Source organism: Akebia trifoliata, chromosome 16 (genome assembly GCF_017979445.1).
Source record: "Akebia trifoliata isolate Shusen 1 chromosome 16, ASM1797944v1, whole genome shotgun sequence".
Classification (NCBI taxonomy): Eukaryota; Viridiplantae; Streptophyta; class Magnoliopsida; order Ranunculales; family Lardizabalaceae; genus Akebia; species Akebia trifoliata.
The window spans coordinates 21,589,504-21,609,556 of NC_141390.1; the positions used below are offsets into that span (position 1 = coordinate 21,589,504).

At 32.6% G+C, this 20,053-nt stretch overlaps 1 protein-coding gene and 1 long non-coding RNA gene across 2 annotated transcripts; one reads left to right on the forward strand and one right to left on the reverse strand.

Annotated features, from left to right (window-relative positions):
- Positions 1-1,522: 1,522 nt before the first annotated feature.
- Positions 1,523-6,876, reverse strand: LOC147382841 (uncharacterized). Its single transcript, XR_015173921.1, has 3 exons — positions 6,219-6,876; positions 5,969-6,044; positions 1,523-1,632 (listed from the first exon to the last, which is right to left on the reverse strand). It is a non-coding gene; the product is annotated as an uncharacterized LOC147382841 (long non-coding RNA).
- An 8,912-nt stretch (positions 6,877-15,788) lies between these two features.
- On the forward strand, positions 15,789-18,710 carry LOC147382842 (uncharacterized). The gene is made up of 5 exons (XM_086427144.1): positions 15,789-15,986; positions 16,075-16,150; positions 16,806-17,284; positions 17,717-18,029; positions 18,544-18,710. The coding sequence occupies exons 1-5, from the start codon at positions 15,981-15,983 to the stop codon at positions 18,561-18,563; spliced, it is 894 nt and encodes a 297-aa protein (XP_086283270.1). The 5' UTR covers positions 15,789-15,980; the 3' UTR covers positions 18,564-18,710.
- Positions 18,711-20,053: the final 1,343 nt, after the last annotated feature.

Sequence of the window (20,053 nt, forward strand, 5' to 3'; positions counted from 1 at the left end):
AACTTTATCTCTTTTGAGTTAATTCCACAAATGCTAGTCAACACAAAGGACCACAGTTCAAAGCTTTAGATTGATTGGGTTTGAATCCAATTTTGAAATGGGCCTCACTCAACAAAAAAAAAAGAAATAAAACTCAAAAAGTGGTTAAGAATTATGGACCATCAATTTGTAAATCACTTTTGTTGGGGTTAGAAGTTTCAGATTGGGCTGATTTTTCGTGAGAAAGATCTCCTCGCCATAAACATCATCCTCACAAAAAATCAGCTCAATTCAAAACTTTTAGGCCATACGTATATGTTCTCCATAATAAAAATTATGTTTAACTCAATAACTCAGTCGAGATGTCTCACCTAACTTGGTGTATTTTCGAGCGGTAGTTGGATGATTCCATGGGATTGAGACACCTTGAAATCCAATTGACTTTGACTAGTTTTAAAATTATGCTAAAAATCAACTCTCTTTTCTTTTTTCTTCTTACAATTTTCTTTTTTTTTTTTTTGTTTTTTGTTTTTTGATTAGCTCTTAAGTGCAAGTGGAATTCCTTTTTTTGGAACATTTTCTTAAGGAATTTATATTCCCTTAAACACAAATTACAAGCAATCATAAAGACACCACATTTTTTTTTGTACATTATGATTTAGCTTAGTAAAGAAAAATAATATAAATATATGATAAACATTTTGTATCGACTCCATAATATATTTCAATTCGAAGATTGAAATGAACAATGTTCCTCTATGGTAATAGTTGTGGCCTTTTCTCTTAACAATTTTGTAATTTTCTCAAGAAAAAAAGGCTCTTTCGTACTTAGCTCAATTAATTGACATATTGCGGTGCAACTTTGAGATATATTGTTCACGTCTAATTTACCAACGACAAAAAAAATTAAAAATTAAAAAAGGAAAAAAAGAAAAGAGAGCATAAGCCCATTTTAGCAAAATGGATAGGTAGATTAGATAGGGCTTTCAATATGTCGGATTAGACCTGAAATCCAATCCATTTTGATTCGATAATCACAATGTGAAAAGAGCCCAGATTTGACGGCCCTGGGCCATCAAATTTCATAAAATTCGACGAACCAAGAGGTCGAATTGGCATCAAATTTTTTATTATCAAAATTTTTTTTCGACGGGCTAAAACTGTCAAATTAATGAAGGATGAGAGAAATTCGACAGCTCTAAGCCGTCAAATCTGGGAACATCAAGAATTTCGACGGTCCTAGACCATCAAAATTCAGTTTCTAAAATTCGCGGGCCTTGGCCTATCAAATTTTTATGTCGAATTTTCTAGTTTTCACGTAGTGAACTTTAGATATGGATCAAGGATTTGGTTTCGATGATCCAATTTGATAACAATATCATATCTGTTCTTGATCAACAATGCCCAATTCAATGTATCCAAATCCAATAAAATGTATATAAAAACATTTATGGAAATGATTTAGCATGTGCATAGTGGAGCTAAAGAATACATTAATTCTTATAACTTATAATTGTTAAATTAACAATAGAACTAGATATTCTCTTGCTTGATCATTAGGAAAAAAAAAAACATTAGAACTAATTAATTACAAGACAAAGAAATAACCATCCACTCTTATCTTCTCTCCATCATGTCCCAGTGGGGCATGTCCTGAACAATACAACAATCAAGAGAAGACTTCATTAAGAAAATATTATTAATAATAAAAATGCATAAAGAAAAGGCTTTGATGAAGTTTGAGAGGTGCTAAGGTTGGCAGATTTTTTTTTTGGAAATAATTGCAATAATTCGCTTCTTGGAGTGGGATATGTAATAGAAATGAGCCTTACTGTTGGTGCTACTTCAAAAAATTGAATAATCTATGTATAATTTAGGATGGTTTGGTACCATGTTGTGTATTAAAGGGAGTTAGCAATACTTTGATTGAGGGCTTCATTAAAGTTTATTAGATTTGATTACAAGAACCCTAATAAGGTTTATATCGAAAATGAGTCAAGTTTGGTGACTCATGTAGAAAACACATGATCCTGGCAACGGTTAGGGTTTATATGTAGAATTGTGATAAAATGACTCCCCCTGACTTGACATGTGCTTGAACCGTAGATCTGTACTTCGCAATTATGTATCTCGAGGAGTACATATCTACAGTTCAAGCAGATGTCATGTCAAGGGCATTCAGTGAGGGAGTCATTTTATCATTACTCTTTACATGTATGCATGGTAAGTGTCTTGAGAATGCTTATCCCGAGGATAAATCAATCCCGACCATTAGATTTTGTGTTTACACCATCGAGCTTGTGTCTTCTACGTGAGTCATTTGAACTTGACCCATAGAAAATAATTAATGGAAAGAAATTTAACTAGAAGTAAATCTTATCAATCTAATCTTAAAATAATACTAATCCAATAAAATCTTGGGAAAATGACCCCAAAGACTTATTATATGAAAATATGTACCAGAAAGTCCCTCTTGAAAAATATATGGACTCTTTAGTATTCATATTATCAAATATTAGTCTAAAAAGAATTTTTGAAACGAAATGCCATAACTACCCCATCAACAAATTTTGAGGTTTAAATAAACATATTTATTCCAGAATATTTGAGTAAACATATGTTTAAAATTAATGACATGCCCCTTGACTATGATCATCTCTTTATATAACAATGGAAAAAAAATCAAATGAAAAAAAAATCTTTATTTTCTCTTTTTAAAACTGGTGATTTTTAACTCACATAGATGATGATGATGATGATGGAGATGAGTAGGGTTATAATCATCATCAAACTAATTTGATCTATGTATATTAGATTTATTAAAAGATATAAATATTTAAAACATTATTTTAAAACTTGACTTGAATGTTCATCAAATTGATTCAACTAAAAAATTAGCATGTCTACTTAAATGTGTCAAATAAAATTATATTGAATTTATAAATAAATTTTAATAAATAAAAATATTTATTTGTTTATTTTCACAAAAATATTAATAACAAAATAAATAGATCAAGTTTTTTATTGACTCGGTATATTTTTAAATTAAACCACTTTGTAAAATAGTTAAAAAGGTATTTCAAGTATTTTTTTTTCTTAAAAAAAATCTTCAAAAGATCCTTAATAAGTGCATATTTTATTAAGTGGGACTTCAATGGCCCGTATTCTCCTCTAGGGGACTAATCGGTACATATTCTCAATAAAGGGTCCCTTCTCGTCATTGTCCCTAAAATATTTGTCCTAATCTTCATGATAAGATGATGTGATGTATCACTATACACTTGTGTCGCAGTATTTCATATTAAAAGTTTAATACATTTCCACAATCGTATGTTTTTTTAATAAAAGATGTTTGGTTGTATTTAATATCAACCCTTGATCTTACTAATTGAACGATTGATGTCATTGAAAAATATCCATCGTGATGTTGGTGATCACCACTTGTCTATGAAGTTAGACATTGCCTCATCTTATGAATCTGTTGAAGCCGATGGTCACTATATCAAGTATGCCATGATCTTTTCTAACAACATTTAATTGGTCGTGTGTGCTTAATTGTCTGTTCATAAAGATCATAAAGGATGAAAATATGGAGATATGGGGGATAAGACATGAGAATTTTAATGGTAAAAAGAATAAAAGAAAATGAGAAAACAAACAAAGGCTAATGGAGAAGAAAGAGAGAACGTTATAGAATATGGTTAACAGAAGGTGTGGGGATATGAGCTGGTCATGGCTCAGTGTTGATGAAAATAAATCACTGATTATTGGATCCTAATTACAAGAACCGAATAGAGTTTTTGAAGAAAAAGCATTGGAAAGACATCTAATTAGAGGCAAAATTACAAAAACATGAACCAAAAATCGATTAATTCCCAAACGGTGCACTATTAAAACTAATCCTGAAAACGGTAATATACAGTTTTCAAAAATAAGTTTTTTTACCAAATCGGTAAAAAATAAATGAAAAGTGTTTTGATAAAAAGTTTTACGGAAAATACCCTTTCCTCTCTCTTCTTTCTATATTAATTTCATGTAAAAGTATAGTGACAACAGGGTCTTGTCGACATTGTACTAAATAATATTTCGATCTAATGTTGACAAGACCTTGTCGACACTATATAAAATCATATTCTGATACAATGTCAATAGAGTCTTGTAAATACTATTTAAAATAATATTCTGATCTAATGTCGACACCGTATAAAATTATATTCTAATAGTCAACAGGGTCTTATCGACATTGTTTAAAATAATATTCTGACCTAAAAAGGGTATTTTGGGTATGAAATTTTTTCAAAACACTTTTCATTTAATTTTTTTTTATCAATTTGGTAAAAAAAAAACACTTAATTTTGAAAATGGTAATTTGCCATTTTCAAAATCATTCCAATAGTGCCCCGTTTTGGGAATTAGTCGATTTTTGTGCTTTGTTTGGGAAATTTTCTCTAAATTTCATCTAATCAAATAAAAAAACCCTAATCAGATTTAATCTTTATCCCAATCTTCATGAATAGATGATCTGATTCCAACATACACCTTATTACAATACATCATATCCAATACACAAATAAGTACGACTCAAATCTTGTTAATCTATTGTTTAGCCTTATTTCAGTCATGTTATGCAAAAAATTTGCCCCCTCTTAATTGACTTTCTTGAAGTTCATCTCTTATTTGAGTTGTTTATTACCTCGAAAATACCGCATTTCTAATTTCTCTTTTCTAGTTTTATCACTCTTTCGTCTCAACATCTTCATCTTTCTCACATTCATTCCTTGAAGATTTTATTTCTTGACCATCCACAATCCCATAATCAAAGATGGGTTAACATACATAACATCACCTAATTAGGAGAATGAGTGGACAAATAATCGAAGAAGAAAATATAAGCTAAATAAAATGAAACTTGGTTTAAGTTAGTAATTTTAAGTAATTGTGAATAAGAACTATGCTCCCTCCATGGACAGTATGATTGCACATGAAAATGGGTTGAAAAGTATTTTTCTTGAAAATTATAATTTTTAGATATATGATTACGTATTTCCCTTGGAATTCAATTTACTGATCAAGGGGATTTTCCACCTTGGGACGGAAATGGTTTTCCATCCCACCTTGGGTAAAGATTTTCCCACATTCTCTTACAATTATCCCTCTATCACCAAAACCGAAAACAAATAGTTTTAAAATTCAACTCGACTCGTATGTCTACCAAGTTGAGTCAACTCGAACAACTCTCAAGTCAACTAGGATGAGTCAAATAAAGATATATTAAATTAGAAATATTTAAAATGGTCTTTAATATTTAAAATTTTATATATTTTTTGTTCTCCATAATAAAATATTAAATATAACTCAATAGCTCAGTTGAGTTTTTGACCTAACTTGGTGCATTTTAGAGTTGGTGAGATAGGTCAACTATCCCATGGATTGAGTCTCCTTGAAATCTAATTGACTTGACTAATTTTAAAATTATGCTAAAAATAAACTCTTTTGTTTTTTGATAATTTCCTAGGTGCAACCAAACAATGGAATTTGTTTTCTGGAACATTTTCTTGAGGTGCAATCATAAAGACCCCACATATTTTGTACATTATGGGTGGAGTTAGACAGATCCGTGTCTTAGTTTAATAAAGAAAAATATTATAATCCCTATGAAATATTTTGTATCGACTCCATAATATATTTCAATTCCTGAAATTGAAATGAACAATGTTCCTCATGGTAATAATTGTGGCTTTTTCTCTAAACAATTTTGTAATTTTCTCAAGAAAAATAACTCTTTCAGACTTGGACCCATAGCTCAGTTAGTTGACATATTGTGATGCAACTTTGAGATTGTTAAGTCTCACTTTTCAAAAAAGAAAAAAATGGAAACAAAAAAAAAAAAGGGAAAAAAATCTATAGAAGGAACAAGTTCATCTGTAAATGTATTCAAATTTAGATTTTTTTTTTTTTTTTTTAATTACTAAGAGGCAGGTTGTCATACCTTAGATATATTACTTCATTGAATAGAACAGATACAAGAATTCCTCACTCCCTCAAGTTCCCCATCCTCCATTACACTATGGAAACAAAAAAAAATAATAAATGAGTGAGAAAAAATAGGGAAGTACATATAAGCTATAAATGCAAATGTTTTAGTAATAAAACATTTGATAATGGGCTCCAATACAAACAAGCAACCACAAACCCATCATAAAAGAAAAAGTTATGGGAGGAGTGGGGATGGGGTGCACCTTGACTCAAACTCATGAACATGAGCAAGATCTTTGCCATAAGCATCAGGCCAACTAACTTTCCTAATTTGATGTAGTCCATCCCCTGTTGTACCTTTCTTGAGATTGCTCTTGAGAGGTTGGGGCAACATGTAAGGCCCATGGGATTCATTACTACCACTACTGTTGCTTCCACCATTGCTCTCATCTTGATCTTGTGGGGCATGAGTACTAAGATCAATCTTTTCGCATTGAAGAAGCCCACACCTATTTATAGAACCTAAATGATTGTCGCTGTCGTTGTTGTTAGGATGCCTTGTATGTCTAAGATCGTCTTCGGGGATCCCACTCTTATTTCTAGTACTAGATTTGTTGTTGTTGTCATCGTCGTCATTGTTGTTGTTGTTAGGATGTGTTGTTTGTGCATAACAAGAGCACACTATAGTGCACTTGTACTGCGTTGACGCCGCCAGGAGTACAAACAATAAGATTACAACCTCTCCCTATCCCTTCTATATAGAAAAAAAAAACAAGCTATGACAAGCTCTAGAGCACCTAATGTGTTAGTAAAATAAGTTATGCCAGTTTTGTCTTTGGCATTAAGGCCTTACCATGAAGGACATAAGAACCTTGAATAGATTTCAAGAGGAATTTTTAGGGCTAAGGCTCTAAACCAAAGAGGAGATATGGAAAGAGGAGCACTCTTCAAATGATTAAAGTTGCTTTGTGATTTAGTGGGTTCACTTTGAGGGATGGGTTTTTAGGTTAGGAAAAGATGGAAAGCTACATCTAAACAAAAGATAGGCATCATACACATACCATGCACCCCACTTTGATTTGTTTTCTTTAGCTTTTTGCCCTTAGTACTCATTAGGGGTGATGAATTCAAAATTATACCTGTTTGACCGGGTTGACAGTAGTTTTTAGCAAAGTTTTAAAACTCGTCGGGTCAAATCAACTCAATTGGACTTCCAGGTGATCGACCCGGCTCCAATACTCAATAGAACCAACTCATCAAGTTAGCATGTCAAATCCACTAAATCAGGTAAAAAAATACTTGAGTTAGATAAGATACTTGATCGATCAAGTTATTTAAAACATTTTGTGGAGAACAAAAAATAAATACTTTTATTTACAATAAGGGGAATGATAAAGTCCAAGCCTTGGGGAGTTACCTCCTCGACGACCATGTTTTTATTTGAATAACATTTGAAAGCGTTTCTATTTTGTGTTCCAGTCTAGAAAGTAAGGGTTTAGTTGTCATTAAACAATAAATTTTTTTGAAATCTTGATATTTGCAAAATTGTCATTGAACATTAACAATAAAATCCTAGGCTTTTCTATTAAAAGACAAATTGAAGTGCATGTCATACAAAAAATAGACAATAAAGTACAAATATACTATATTTGACATATGTTTCTCCAATACTTTATCTCAAAAAAATATCATTGGTATGCTTTTGGATACCAATTTGATTTTAAAAAATCCAAAAGATAATTTTTCATTTTTTGAATGGAAATCTAGTAAAAAAAATTTATAATCCAAAAGACATTTTTTTCTAACCTAAAAGACACTTTAGCAATTTTGAGATATGCAAATGATAGCATTGGTTTAACATATTTTATTTTTAAGAGGGCATTTGACACTTGCATAGAGAGCCTTTATGGAGATTGTTTTAAATTTTGGGTTTGTCATCAAAATTTGAGACCTTGTTGGAGATGCTCTTAGGAGTTTAAAGTAAATAAATAATTATTTTAACCAATGTTTTAAAAATTGGACCAACCATTGACATGTTCGATTGGGCAAGTAGGTACTGATGGGTCAAATGGGTCCAACCCAAAAGTAACAAACAGTGAATTTTTCTGGATTTTTTTTTCACATGAGGCATCTTCAACTCTTCAACACTATGTTTGGATTGAGAGAAATGGAGAGAAGAGAAAATAAATGAGTTTCTCTCCATTTCTCTTATTTGGATTGTTAAGTGGGAGAGAGAAGAGAAAAGAAAAAAAAGGTGAGTTTTCTTTCTCTTCAAAAGTAGAGAGAAACCCTTTTAAAATAATTTATAATTCCAACTACATGCCTAAATCTCTTTTAAGACATTTTAAAATTTTAAAGCTACCCCAACTTTTCTCCAGTCAATCTAAACATGGTGGAGAAAATCTAAGTTTCTCTTCTCTTTTCTTAGGCTATGTTTGGATTGAGAGAAAAGGAGAGAAGTCCATTTCTCCTATTTGGATTGTTAAGTGGGGAGAAAAGAGAAGAGGAGAGAAAAAAAAAAGGTGGGTTTTCTCTCTCCAAAAGTAGAGAGAAGATGAGAGAAATGGAGAGAAAGCCTTTTAAAATATTTTATAATGCCAACTCTGCCCCTAGATCTCTTTTAAGATATTTTAAAATTTCAAAATTGTCCCAAATTCTCTCTTGGCATTCCAAACATGGTGGAGAGAAATTGAGTTTCTCTTCTCTTTTCTTAATAAGTTTTTCTTTTCTCCACTTCTCTCAATTCAAAGTTCCAAACATATTATTAGTCTTAAGAAGAAGAAAAATTACCACTCTTCAACCTTTAAAATCAATTTTACGTCTCTTTCCAACCTTAAAATTGTATTCAATTCTTCAACTTTTAAACCTAACAATCTTGACAGGATTTTTGAGGTAAAGATGATGAAATCATGAATGGAAAAATCTAGGATTTTTAACAAGAATAATGTTGAAGTGAGCTCGGGCTAGAACCTCATATCACAATTCTTGACATGAAAGTGGATAGGAACCATACATGTTTTTTCTCTCGTAACCTCATATCGCAATTCTTGACGTGAAAGTGTATGGGAACCATAGATACTTTTCATCAAGATACGAGTGAAAAAGCATGTATGGTTCCTATCCACTTTCATGTCAAGAAGTGCGATATGAGGTTCTAGCTTGAGGTCACTCCAGCATGACTCTTTTTACAAGGTATAAAAGTGATATTGAAACGATGGATCAAAGATGAGGTTCAACTACTTGAAAACAACGTTAAAGAGATTTAAAATGATTGGTTTTGATATATATAAAAATAAAAATAAAAAGTTTAAGATTTTTTGGGTTATAGGTTGCACAACTCCCTTGAAAAAATCAAGGGTTTTCTATAAGGGAATGAGGTGGGGTTGAAAATAATGGATCGAAGAAGAGTTTCAATAGCTTCTAAAGGGATTAAGATGGGGTTAAAGAGCTTAAAAATGACTAATTTTTGAAAGAAAAATTTAAGGTTTTTTTCCGATAGGTTGAATCAATGAATATGAGAATGTTTTATAAAAATTTTCATTAGTCTTTAAGAAAAGACCTTGGGTCAAGGGGGCATGTCATCAGTTTCTTAAAACAGGGATATCTGACATATTAACCAAACTGTGGCGGGGTATGTCAAAGGAAAACACATTTTATTAGAACCGGACTCTTCACAAACTCTGTCAAATCAACCGAGTCACCAGTTAAACCGGATGGGTCAATTGCTTTTTAGAAAGATGGGTTTATATATTTGAGTCGGACCATGAAAGCTTCCAGGTCAGATTCAACCCGGTCCGGTCCAGGTTTTAAAACATTGGTTTTACATCATTAAAAAATCATAATTGAAGCCTTTTCAAGTTTTCTCTTCCACTTTGTGTAATAAAATTATACTTTGATAGAAGAAGATGTTCTCCTTTTTCACATTTAAGTGATATTTCACCCACTTAAATCGATAAGAAGAAACTTCCTCTCATTTTAGAGCCAAGTATTTTAATTTCCTCTATCTTTTCTCTTTATTCTCTTTCTTTTTACTTTGCCCTTCTCACTCACCTCCCATTTTTTTTCCCTATTTGCAATAGTATCAAATGGTTGTTGACTTAGTTTAATTAGAAAATATGGATTACCTTATACAAGGAATCTCAATTCAACACACCACCATCCTAGTTAATGTTCAATGCAAGTTCATGGGAATTAGATCATAATATGAAAGTTCTACTCTTTTTTTGTACTCAACTTTTTGGGATGGTACTAGTCCTCTCAGTCATACACCTTAATCCCATGAAAGTTTTCCAATTTGCAATAGGATAAGTTAGGAGGCCACTAAATTTCAAAGACATAACCAGATGGTGCAAACTCCTACATTGGTTTACTAGGGGTGCAGTGCAACTTGGTTCGGTTCAGAGGAAAATTTGAAACTGAGCCAACATTGGTTGGGCCCACTAAATTAAATTTGGAACCAAATCAAACCAAATTAAGATCGATTTGATTCGATTTGATTTTCTGGGTTACCAATATCCTATAAAGTTTTTTTTGGAAGTAATATATTTTTAATGGAAAAAAAAATAGAAATTTCATAATTTATTTAATAAGTCACTAATCTTTTCATAAAAATATCATTAGTCTATCCTTAAAAAAAAATCATTAATCTATGTCTTAACTCTTAAAATAATTCATAATAAATCAATATATATATATATATATATATATATATATAGAGAGAGAGAGAGAGAGAGAGAGAGAGAGAGAGAGGTTTGATTTAGTTTGGTTCCATACAAGCCTCGAGCCGAGAACCAAACCAAATTAATCGGTTCTCCATTTTTTAACCGAGAACCGTGCCACAATTTGTTCCAAACCGAACAAAACCAGCCCAAGCCTATCATTTAGTTTGGCTCTCGATTTGAACTAGCCCAAGTTGCACCCCTAAGTTTTAGGGCCCAACTAATCCCTTTGGGATTGGAATTTCTACTTCTTTGACTCACCAAATTATGTTAGAGATCCAAGATCTCATTTGTGTCATGATAAGGAGAAAGTTGCTTATTAATAAGAAAATTTTATTTAAAGGACCTTTGTAGAGGGATTTTTTTTTAAATAGTCCTTAAGTTTTCAAGGTTATCTAAATAAGACATTTAGTAAACTTTTTGTTTCTAAATGGTCCCTGAAGACCATTTTCACCATTTTTGGCGTGTGAAATGTCAAAATTACCATTTTCTCATCTTATTTACATAGTTAGGTTTTTCAACGACGATTGCCATCATTTTCAACGATCTTTAATCATGAATGACAAATGGAGAATGATATTATCTTAATTTTGAACATCTAGATGCTCTTTTTTTTTCGATGATTTATAAAAGAAAAATTGAAGAACGAAGTTGAGATTCAATTTTTTTATCATTACATTGTAACTTTTGATTTGCAACCATAATTGATATATTTTTTGGGTATTTCGAGGAGATTAACCAAATATCGAAGTTGAAAAATAGAATAAAAAATGAAAATTTTGATTGCATTATAGCGTCAGGTCCACCACTTTTTATTTAATTACCGTTAAACTCGACACTAAGTTAAAAACTAGTGAACTCGATGCTATACTGCAATCAGATTTTTTATTTTTCTAATTTTGATACTTGTTAATCTCCTTTAAATAACCAAAAATTTATAAGTCATGGTTGCAAATCAAAATTTATGACGTAGTCATCTAAAAAATTTGAATCTTAAATTCGTTCTTCAATTAAAAGTGGTGAACTCGACACTATAATGCAATCGGATTTTTCATTTTTCTAATTTTGATACTTGTTTAATATCCTCTGAATACCCAAAAATGTATAAATTATGGTTGCAAATCAAAATTTATGATGTAATCATAAATAAAAAATTGAATTTCAAATTTGTTCTTTAATAAAAATTAGTGAACTCGACACTAAGTTAAAAACTGATGAACTCATTACTTAGTGTTGAGTTCACCACTTTTTATTTAACTACCGTCAAACTTGACTGTAATTAAATAAAAAATGGTGAACTCGACTCTGTAATGCAATCAGATTTTTTTTTATATCATTTTTTCAACTTTGATATTTGGTTAATCTCCTTGAAATACTAAAAAATGTATTAATTATGGTTGTAAATCAAAAGTTTCGATGTAATCATAAAAAATAAAAATAAATTAAATCACAATTTTGTTTTTCAATTTTCTTTTTATAAACTAGATGTTCAAAATTAACATAATAGCATTCTCCATTCATCATTCATGATCAAAGATCGTCAGAAATAATGACAATCGCCGTTGGAAAACCTAATTATGTGAAGAAGATGAGAAAATGGTAATTTCAACATTTCACATGTCAAAATGGTGAAAATGGTCTTCAAGGATCATTTAGAAAGAAAAAGTTTACTAAATGTATTGTTTAGCAAACCCTGAAAATTTATGGGCTATTTAGAAAGAAGTCCCTCCACAAGGGTCCTTTAGTAATTTTTCTTATTACTAAAGAGAAGATTAGAAGAAGAAAAAAAAAAAAAAGAGAGAGAAGAAGAAGAAAATATTATTTGGGGTAGGGTGGGGAGCTTTTTGGAATTACCTCGAGATTTGGATAAATTGGATCGATATGTTGGAAACTTGTCATAATTGGCAAAAGGTGGATGACAATGATGATCATTATAAGCAGACAACCTGCAATTATTTGTGGTTGCTTTTTGTACTCGTAGTGTAATATATAAGCGAGTACCCCCCTCTCTTCGTCACCTTCTATATTTTTAATCGTCAGTTGTTGTGGTTGCTTTTTGTACTCGTAGTGTAATATATAAGCAAGTACCCCCCTCTCTTCGTCACCTTCTATATTTTTAATCGTCAGTTGTTGCCCCTACGTATTAAGGAAGGTCCCTCGTCCATTATCACCCTTTCAAATCACCAAATCTATATTTCTTTTATTTTTATTTTCTATTTTGAAAATCAAGGTGTTCCTCCCCACGCACCAATTAATTATTAGGATAAATCTCTAAGGGAGATCAACGAGGGGTCTTGAACTCAAGACCTCTCCCGTTTAGGAGGAAGACCTTGACCATTCCACCCAACAATCAGTTGGTTAAATTTATATTTCATTAGCTAACAAACACTTAAATTAATAAAAATTAATATCTTTTACCAAAAACATAAAATCCAATTAATCATGGTGAGTTATGTTGGAGTGACCTCAACATTGACATTGATTCTCACTTTGCTGACATGGAACTGCACACATCACCATAGATGTTTTCACTCACATCTCGATCAAAAGCATGTATGATTTTGTACACATCCACGTCAGCAAAATCAATGCGAAATCTCAAATGGTTCAACTGAGATCTAAAGCAAGTCAATATGATCCACGGTTTACATTGACAACCGAATCATCTAGAGACCTTGACAAGTATTAAAAGAGAGGTTCAACGTGTCAAAGAATCCCACCACACGGGACACAAACACACACATAGAAGAGAAAGGTTCAACGTGTCAAGGAATCCCATCACAAGAAAGCATACATTGAGAGGGACAGCTCCCATGATTCTCTCCTCTAAAACCATATAAATCAAATATTGATCCAACCATCATCGTATTGCCACGTATCCTTAAACAAAACTAGGATAAGAAACTGACACGTCACCTCACCTCACCTGGATCTTCTCAAAACTAGTACAAGAGAAAGCCAAGGGAAACTCAAAACACATGTTAACCCCAAACAAAACAAGGCCATTAGCTTAGAATATCAAATATGTTAGTACATGTGCTTGGTCAGCCATGTGAATTTAAAGCCAAGATACAACAACCATATCTACACATGGGGCACATGCTCCAAACCCTAACTATCTTTAAGTGGAAAACAAATCAACTTGATCATATAATGTTACCTTAAAAGTAAAATTGGATTAAATAATACTAATGTTTTACCATTCCATAAGTTCAACTCCTGAACAAAATGGAGCATCGATTATATGTTGAACGACTTTATGCAACTAAAATGAAAGATCAAAATTATTTTTTTAAAAATAAAAAATGAATGTAAATCTTTAATGATCATGACATGGTGTTAGAAATAATGCACAGCTTCGAATTTTTTTAGATGAATCCTGACCCGTGTTAATGCCCAATCTTTAAAGACTTTAATCCACCGTTTCAAGGTTCGAAAATGTCTTGGATGTGATAAAGGGTTAACAGTTATCAAGATCCAATAATTGTAATGGATGGTTACATTATTATTTTTTAATTAAATACTAGTGGTCAACACTGTCAACCATGCAACATGATTGCATAGTCAATAAGTTAAGGTACATTACACTAGTGCCCCATGTGATATTTGAACTAGGGATGTACATTCAAGTAAATCCGAACTAATCCAAACCAAATTTTCGGGTTTGATCCGAGTATGACTAAAATCGAGACCAACCCTAATATTTTGGTGTTAGGTTTGGTTCGAGTTCAACTTCCAATGGCTAGAACCGAATCGAGATTTTTGGATTTTTTCGATTTCGAGTAGATTCGAAATTCAATTTATAAATATAAACTTATAACTATATAAGTTTATATATGAATAATGATGAATGTAAGCGGTCTTGGTACGTGGTTGGGTACGCGACTGACATGACAAGGGGCACAGAACATCACATCTTTTTCTTGTGTATCCCGATTGAAACAATCTATGATTATGCGCCCTTGCCATGTCAGCCACCTACCAAGACTGTGTGCATTCATCACAACTCTTTATATATATTTATAACTTATAAATATTAAGGGGGGAAGTCAAAATATTTTGAATTTTTTTATTTTTATTTTTTAATTTTGAATTTTAATTGGTTTGGGTTCGATTTTCGATCCTTCAATCAGGTTTGGTCCACGTTTTCGATCTAGGAAATTGGTTTCGTGTAAAATGTACACCCCTAATTTGAACTACCACCAATAATCAATTTCTCCCTCAATCATTCTCTCACTCTCAAAAATCAATCCTTTTAGAACTTGTAGAACTTTTCTCACTTTATAAAAAATCCAAATCAAAGAATTTCCAAAAAGAAGAAAAAGAGACAAGGATGGGGTCACCAAATTTCTTTAATTAATGCCAATCCGCACCAACGCCAAATTTACTTTCATTATTTTCTTTAGAAAAAAAGTAGTGTTAAAGGCACTCCAATTATTATTAAAGGCACCCCACACTATTGTCAATTTTGTTTCTTGTCTTATATGGGTTAAAAGTTTCGGAATGAGCTGATTTTTGGTGAGGATGATCGCTATGGTGAGGAGATAATCCTCACTAAAAATCAGCCTATTCTGAAACTTCTAACCCTATCGAAACAAGTTGAAGAATCATAAATCATTTATTTGTTTTGTAAACCCCTTTTAATGGGGTTAGAAGTTTCGGAATGGGCTGATTTTTGTTGAGGATGATCTCCTCACCATAGAGATCATCCTCACCAAAAATTGGCCAATTCCAAAACTTTTAACCCCATATGAGATAAAAAAAAATTTTGATTATGGTACGGGGGCACCCCTCAGTAAAATTGGTGTGCTTAAAAAAAAGGTTGGTGTGGAAATATAATCTCTCATTTTTAATTGGTTAAAGCCAGGTTGTTAGATCAAATGGTTGATATCCAAGCCAATCAAACCTTGGTGAAAAGTATAATCCAACAAGTCAGCATCAATTGGGACCACCTAGAGTGAAGGAACCATAAATGTAAAATGTATGGTAGAAACAAATGACAACAAGACTAAGCACTTTAATTTCCTTAATTAAATCCCAAATTCTCATAACCACAACCACCACCACATGATCACCTTATATAATAAACTCTCATATACTAAGAAACACAACTCATTGCCTAGTTGTCTCACCATCTCCCTTAGATTCACTCCAACTCTTACACTCTTCAAATCTTCTACAAACACACCCGAAAAATTTAAACAGGAATCTTAGCAAACAGACAGAGTAGACAGATAGTCAAGTTTGCTGTCCTTTGACCATAGAAGTAGTGTCTCATCTTAGTTACATTATATAAGGCACAAAGACATGAAGGTAAGCTTCATTATCACATTGAATTAATTACTTGACTTGAAGGAGATCTTAATTATATCTGTTTGTTTACATTTCTTGATCTTTATAGATTCTTCAATGGCTTTTCAAGGTGACCCGAGAAGAACAAGCCAAAGAAATTACTCCTACCAACAAAGACACAAGAGGTAATTAGTTCTAAAAACTCGTTTACTTGTTTGGGTCAGCTCTGCTTCTAGTAGAAGTGCTTCTATGAATCACTTTTGTAAGAATTGTGATAGCGATGTCTATTGTTTTGTGACATTGTTCAAGTAGTGCTTTTTAAGGCTTAGAAGTCATTTGGCTTAAAGAAATTTTTTTTTTTTTTTTTCATATTTTGCATTGAGTAATGATTTTCTGGCTCCCCCACGTGGCATACTCAAAATACTCTCCTGACGTGGCATGTGCTAGAACCATAGATTTTATGCCTTGGGTTACACCTCTTCACATCTCCATAAATCTATGCAGATAGTGTATCCTGAATCATATAATCTATGGTTCTAGGCCATGCAACATCAGAAGAATATTTTGAGTATGCCACGTGGGGAAGTCAGATTATCGCGACTCTCTTACATTATGTTTGATTGACCATAATACCCTTAAAAGGAGGAGTTGACTATTTTATATTTGTTTTGTTTGGATTCTTTCAAACGCCTCTATTTTTGCCTTTTGACGTTTGTGGAAATCTAGAAATTTTGGGAAGCAAAAGCACTTTTGATGGTCGGGAAGCTAAAATCCACCCACTAGAAGCTGTCATAAGTTATTAATGCTAACCATACTCTTCTATTTTGATATCTTTTTCAGTCAAAGAAGTTGAATCAAAGGATTTGTTTCGGTTCAAAAGAGGTGGTGTTCATCGAACCTTAAAGATATCCGAAGAAGGTGACTCCAAACACAAGGAATCGAATTCGATCACAATTCTAATCGGTAGAAACAATGCAAGAGCATGGTTTTATAGCAATTTGGACTTAAAGAGACTAGGAAGCTTTCGTAAGAGACAACATTGCCAACACTCAGTGAGAATACGAGACGAAGAGCTCGGCCGAGGAGTTCTAATGGGTCATAAGGCGGATTCACCTGCCCATGTAGGAAACAAGGTGCTACCTATATGTGATTCAACGATAACAACCTCGACGATAGTCACAAACGATCAAAATGGGTCGTTAGGAAAGAAAGACAAGATTAAGGGTGATAAAACTAGAGCTATTTCTAGAATGAAGGATCTTTGGAAATGGGCTGCCACCGCTAAGTCAGAAAAAGGAGGAAAATACATCGGTCGAAAGGTGATTTTCTTTTCCTAATTATCGCTTTTGGCTTCTTTTCTATTATTATTAAAAAAAATTTCATCCTTATTATGTATATTTTCGTCTAGAGTTTTTTTATATATACAAAAATGGCAATACATTTTGCAAAAATTACTAAACCAGCCATGTTTTTTTATTGCAAAAATGGCTATATACCCATAACTATTTCTTTTTACCAAAGCAGTTATGAATTGTATGTCACATTTCCTATTAACTCATTTACTCTTCCTGTGAACCTATAGGAGAGAATCTTTTCAGTAATTATGAGATTGTGTATATGACCATTTTCATAAATATAAAAATATGGCTGATTTGGTAATTCGACAAAGTTTTAGTAATTTCTTCTTTCTACAATATACTACTACAAATTTACATCTATTCTCACCATATACTATACTATTGCTATTGAAGGTTATGTATTTTCGGAACCGAGGCACTTTAAAAGCTGCAGCTGCACCACACAATAACGATGATGAGAGCTCGAGCTCACCTAAGATTAGTTTCAAATGGGAAACATGCAGCTGTTCTACTTCTTCCTCTGCTTACTCTGCATTTTCCGCAACTTCATTGAAACATGATCGAAAATGGATCAAACCATCTACAATTTCTATAGTTGAAGATCTTTCAGGGTCAGATCAAAGTGCCAACAACACAACATTAGCGGTCCAAGATAAAGATCAATGCAATCCTAGAACGGGAAATTGGATTACTACAGATTCTGAATGTGAGATTACTCTCTTTCTCTTTTAATCTTCATTTTGTTCTTCTTTAATTGTATGTATAAGTAGGATTTTAGTGTATATTTGGGACAACCCCTTGTCCTGGGGTTTTAAACTGATTACATACAAACCTTGACCATGGTCTTTTTTAAGAGTCTAATAAAATGACCAAAATACCCTCGTCTTCAACTTTTTGGCAAATAATAAAGTTTTGACAGTGGAGGATTTGTTCAAATAAAAGGATTGAAGATAATGGTTTAAAAAAACAATCAAGAACTTTTTTTTCTGGAAGGGGGGTGGTATTTTTGTCATTTTGTATTTCCCGCTTTCAGATGACTGCTGTCAAAGGGGTATCTCAAAAACACACCAAAACTCAGAGGTGTATGTCAAAATTATCTAAATACACACCAAATCTCTCTAGTCATCAATCTTCACATCATCTTTAAAGTATAATATACAAATATTTTTTCATATTTTCTCTATTCTTTTGATATTAATCTTTTTTTTTTCGTGGTACAGTTGTGGTGCTAGAGCTCTGAAAGAAAGTATATAAAGGAGATGGTTCATGGTTGCACCAACTGCTTTGATTGTAAGAGTAACAGGAGTTTTGTGGGTTAGAATGTTAAGTAGTGTTCCAAGAGATGTAACTTGTGGTACCCATTAATTAACACCAGAATTAGATGCCATGGGACTTTCTCTTGATCATATTTGCTGCAGTAGCAAACTCCAGCATTATTTAATCTGAAAGATCAAAGTGGAAAAATATTGTTATTCCAATTTCAAATATTTTAATTTAATAATATGATCTATGTAGGAATAAAAAATATTCCTTCCTAGAGATTATAGCAAAGTTGTCAATTCGAGATAATCAAATATTAACAAATCAATTCCGACACAAAGGATCCGATCCAAAATAGGCAAGTAACTGTTCAATCAATATTGGCCGAGCCACCTATCTAGTACATAAAGAGGTTCAACCTCACTATTCCATCCCTCCTGAAAAGGCAACACCAAAGAGGTTCAGCCTCCTAATTCCGCCTCTTTATCAAAAAGACAACACCAAAGAGGATTGGCCTCATTATCCTGTCCCTCCAAAAAAAAAAGCAACACCAAAAGAGGTTCAGCCTCATTATTCCATCCCTCTTAATAAGGTAATACCAAGGGGTTTGACCTCCTATTCCGTCCCGACCTCCTAATAACATATCATCAAGAGGTTTGGCCTCACTAGTCGTCCCTCTTAGTAATATACCACCAAAATGCTCAATCTCACTAGTCCATCCCTCTTAAAACCATAACACTAAATGGTTCGGCCTCACTAGTCCATCCCTCCTATTAACATAACGTTGAGAAGTTCGGCCCATAGTCCGACCCCTCCCCCACCCCTCTAATTGCAAACTCTAAGAGGTTCAGTCACTTGGTCCAACCACCTTTTTTTTATTATTACAAACTCTAGTATGTTTAACCTCCTTAGGCCAAATCCCTTTAACAATCGCACAAGGAAGGTAAGTAAGTAACAAAGATATTATCCAAAACTATATAGCATATGATGCCTGAAAGAGTCGCAGCTACATAACATGACCGAGTCAACTCGACAATTGAACACCCATCAAGTTAGATTAGTTACACATTTAAGACCACTCATCATGTAAGTTGAACCAAGAAGAGTGGGTCTTCAATGTCATCAAAACATCATGGGATTTTATTGTCATAAATACTAGACAACATAGGTGGGTAGTTACAACTGAGTTTACTATCATCATTAAGGGTAGGGCTGGCGATGGATTGGTTCGGTACCGGAATCAATACTACTATAATATCGATCAATTTTTTTTTTTTAATTATTTACATGATCCAATCTGAACGGATTAATGAATATGATAATCGAATCTGATCCATTTCATTTCATGTTTAATCTGAAGTGGATCCAATCCAATTTGAACACATGCCTTATTTTCAAATGATCAATGTTCAAAAATTGTAAATTATATAAAATTTTAAAACTTCTACCATCCAACCATAAATATAGAGG

What these genes read in the sequence shown, in the direction of transcription:
- LOC147382842 (XM_086427144.1), top strand. An exon ending in TACCAACAAAGACACAAGAG is followed by an intron (nt 16,151 to 16,805) that starts GTAATTAGTTCT and finishes TATCTTTTTCAG; the next exon opens with TCAAAGAAGTTGAATCAAAG. An exon ending in GAAAATACATCGGTCGAAAG is followed by an intron (nt 17,285 to 17,716) that starts GTGATTTTCTTT and finishes TTGCTATTGAAG; the next exon opens with GTTATGTATTTTCGGAACCG.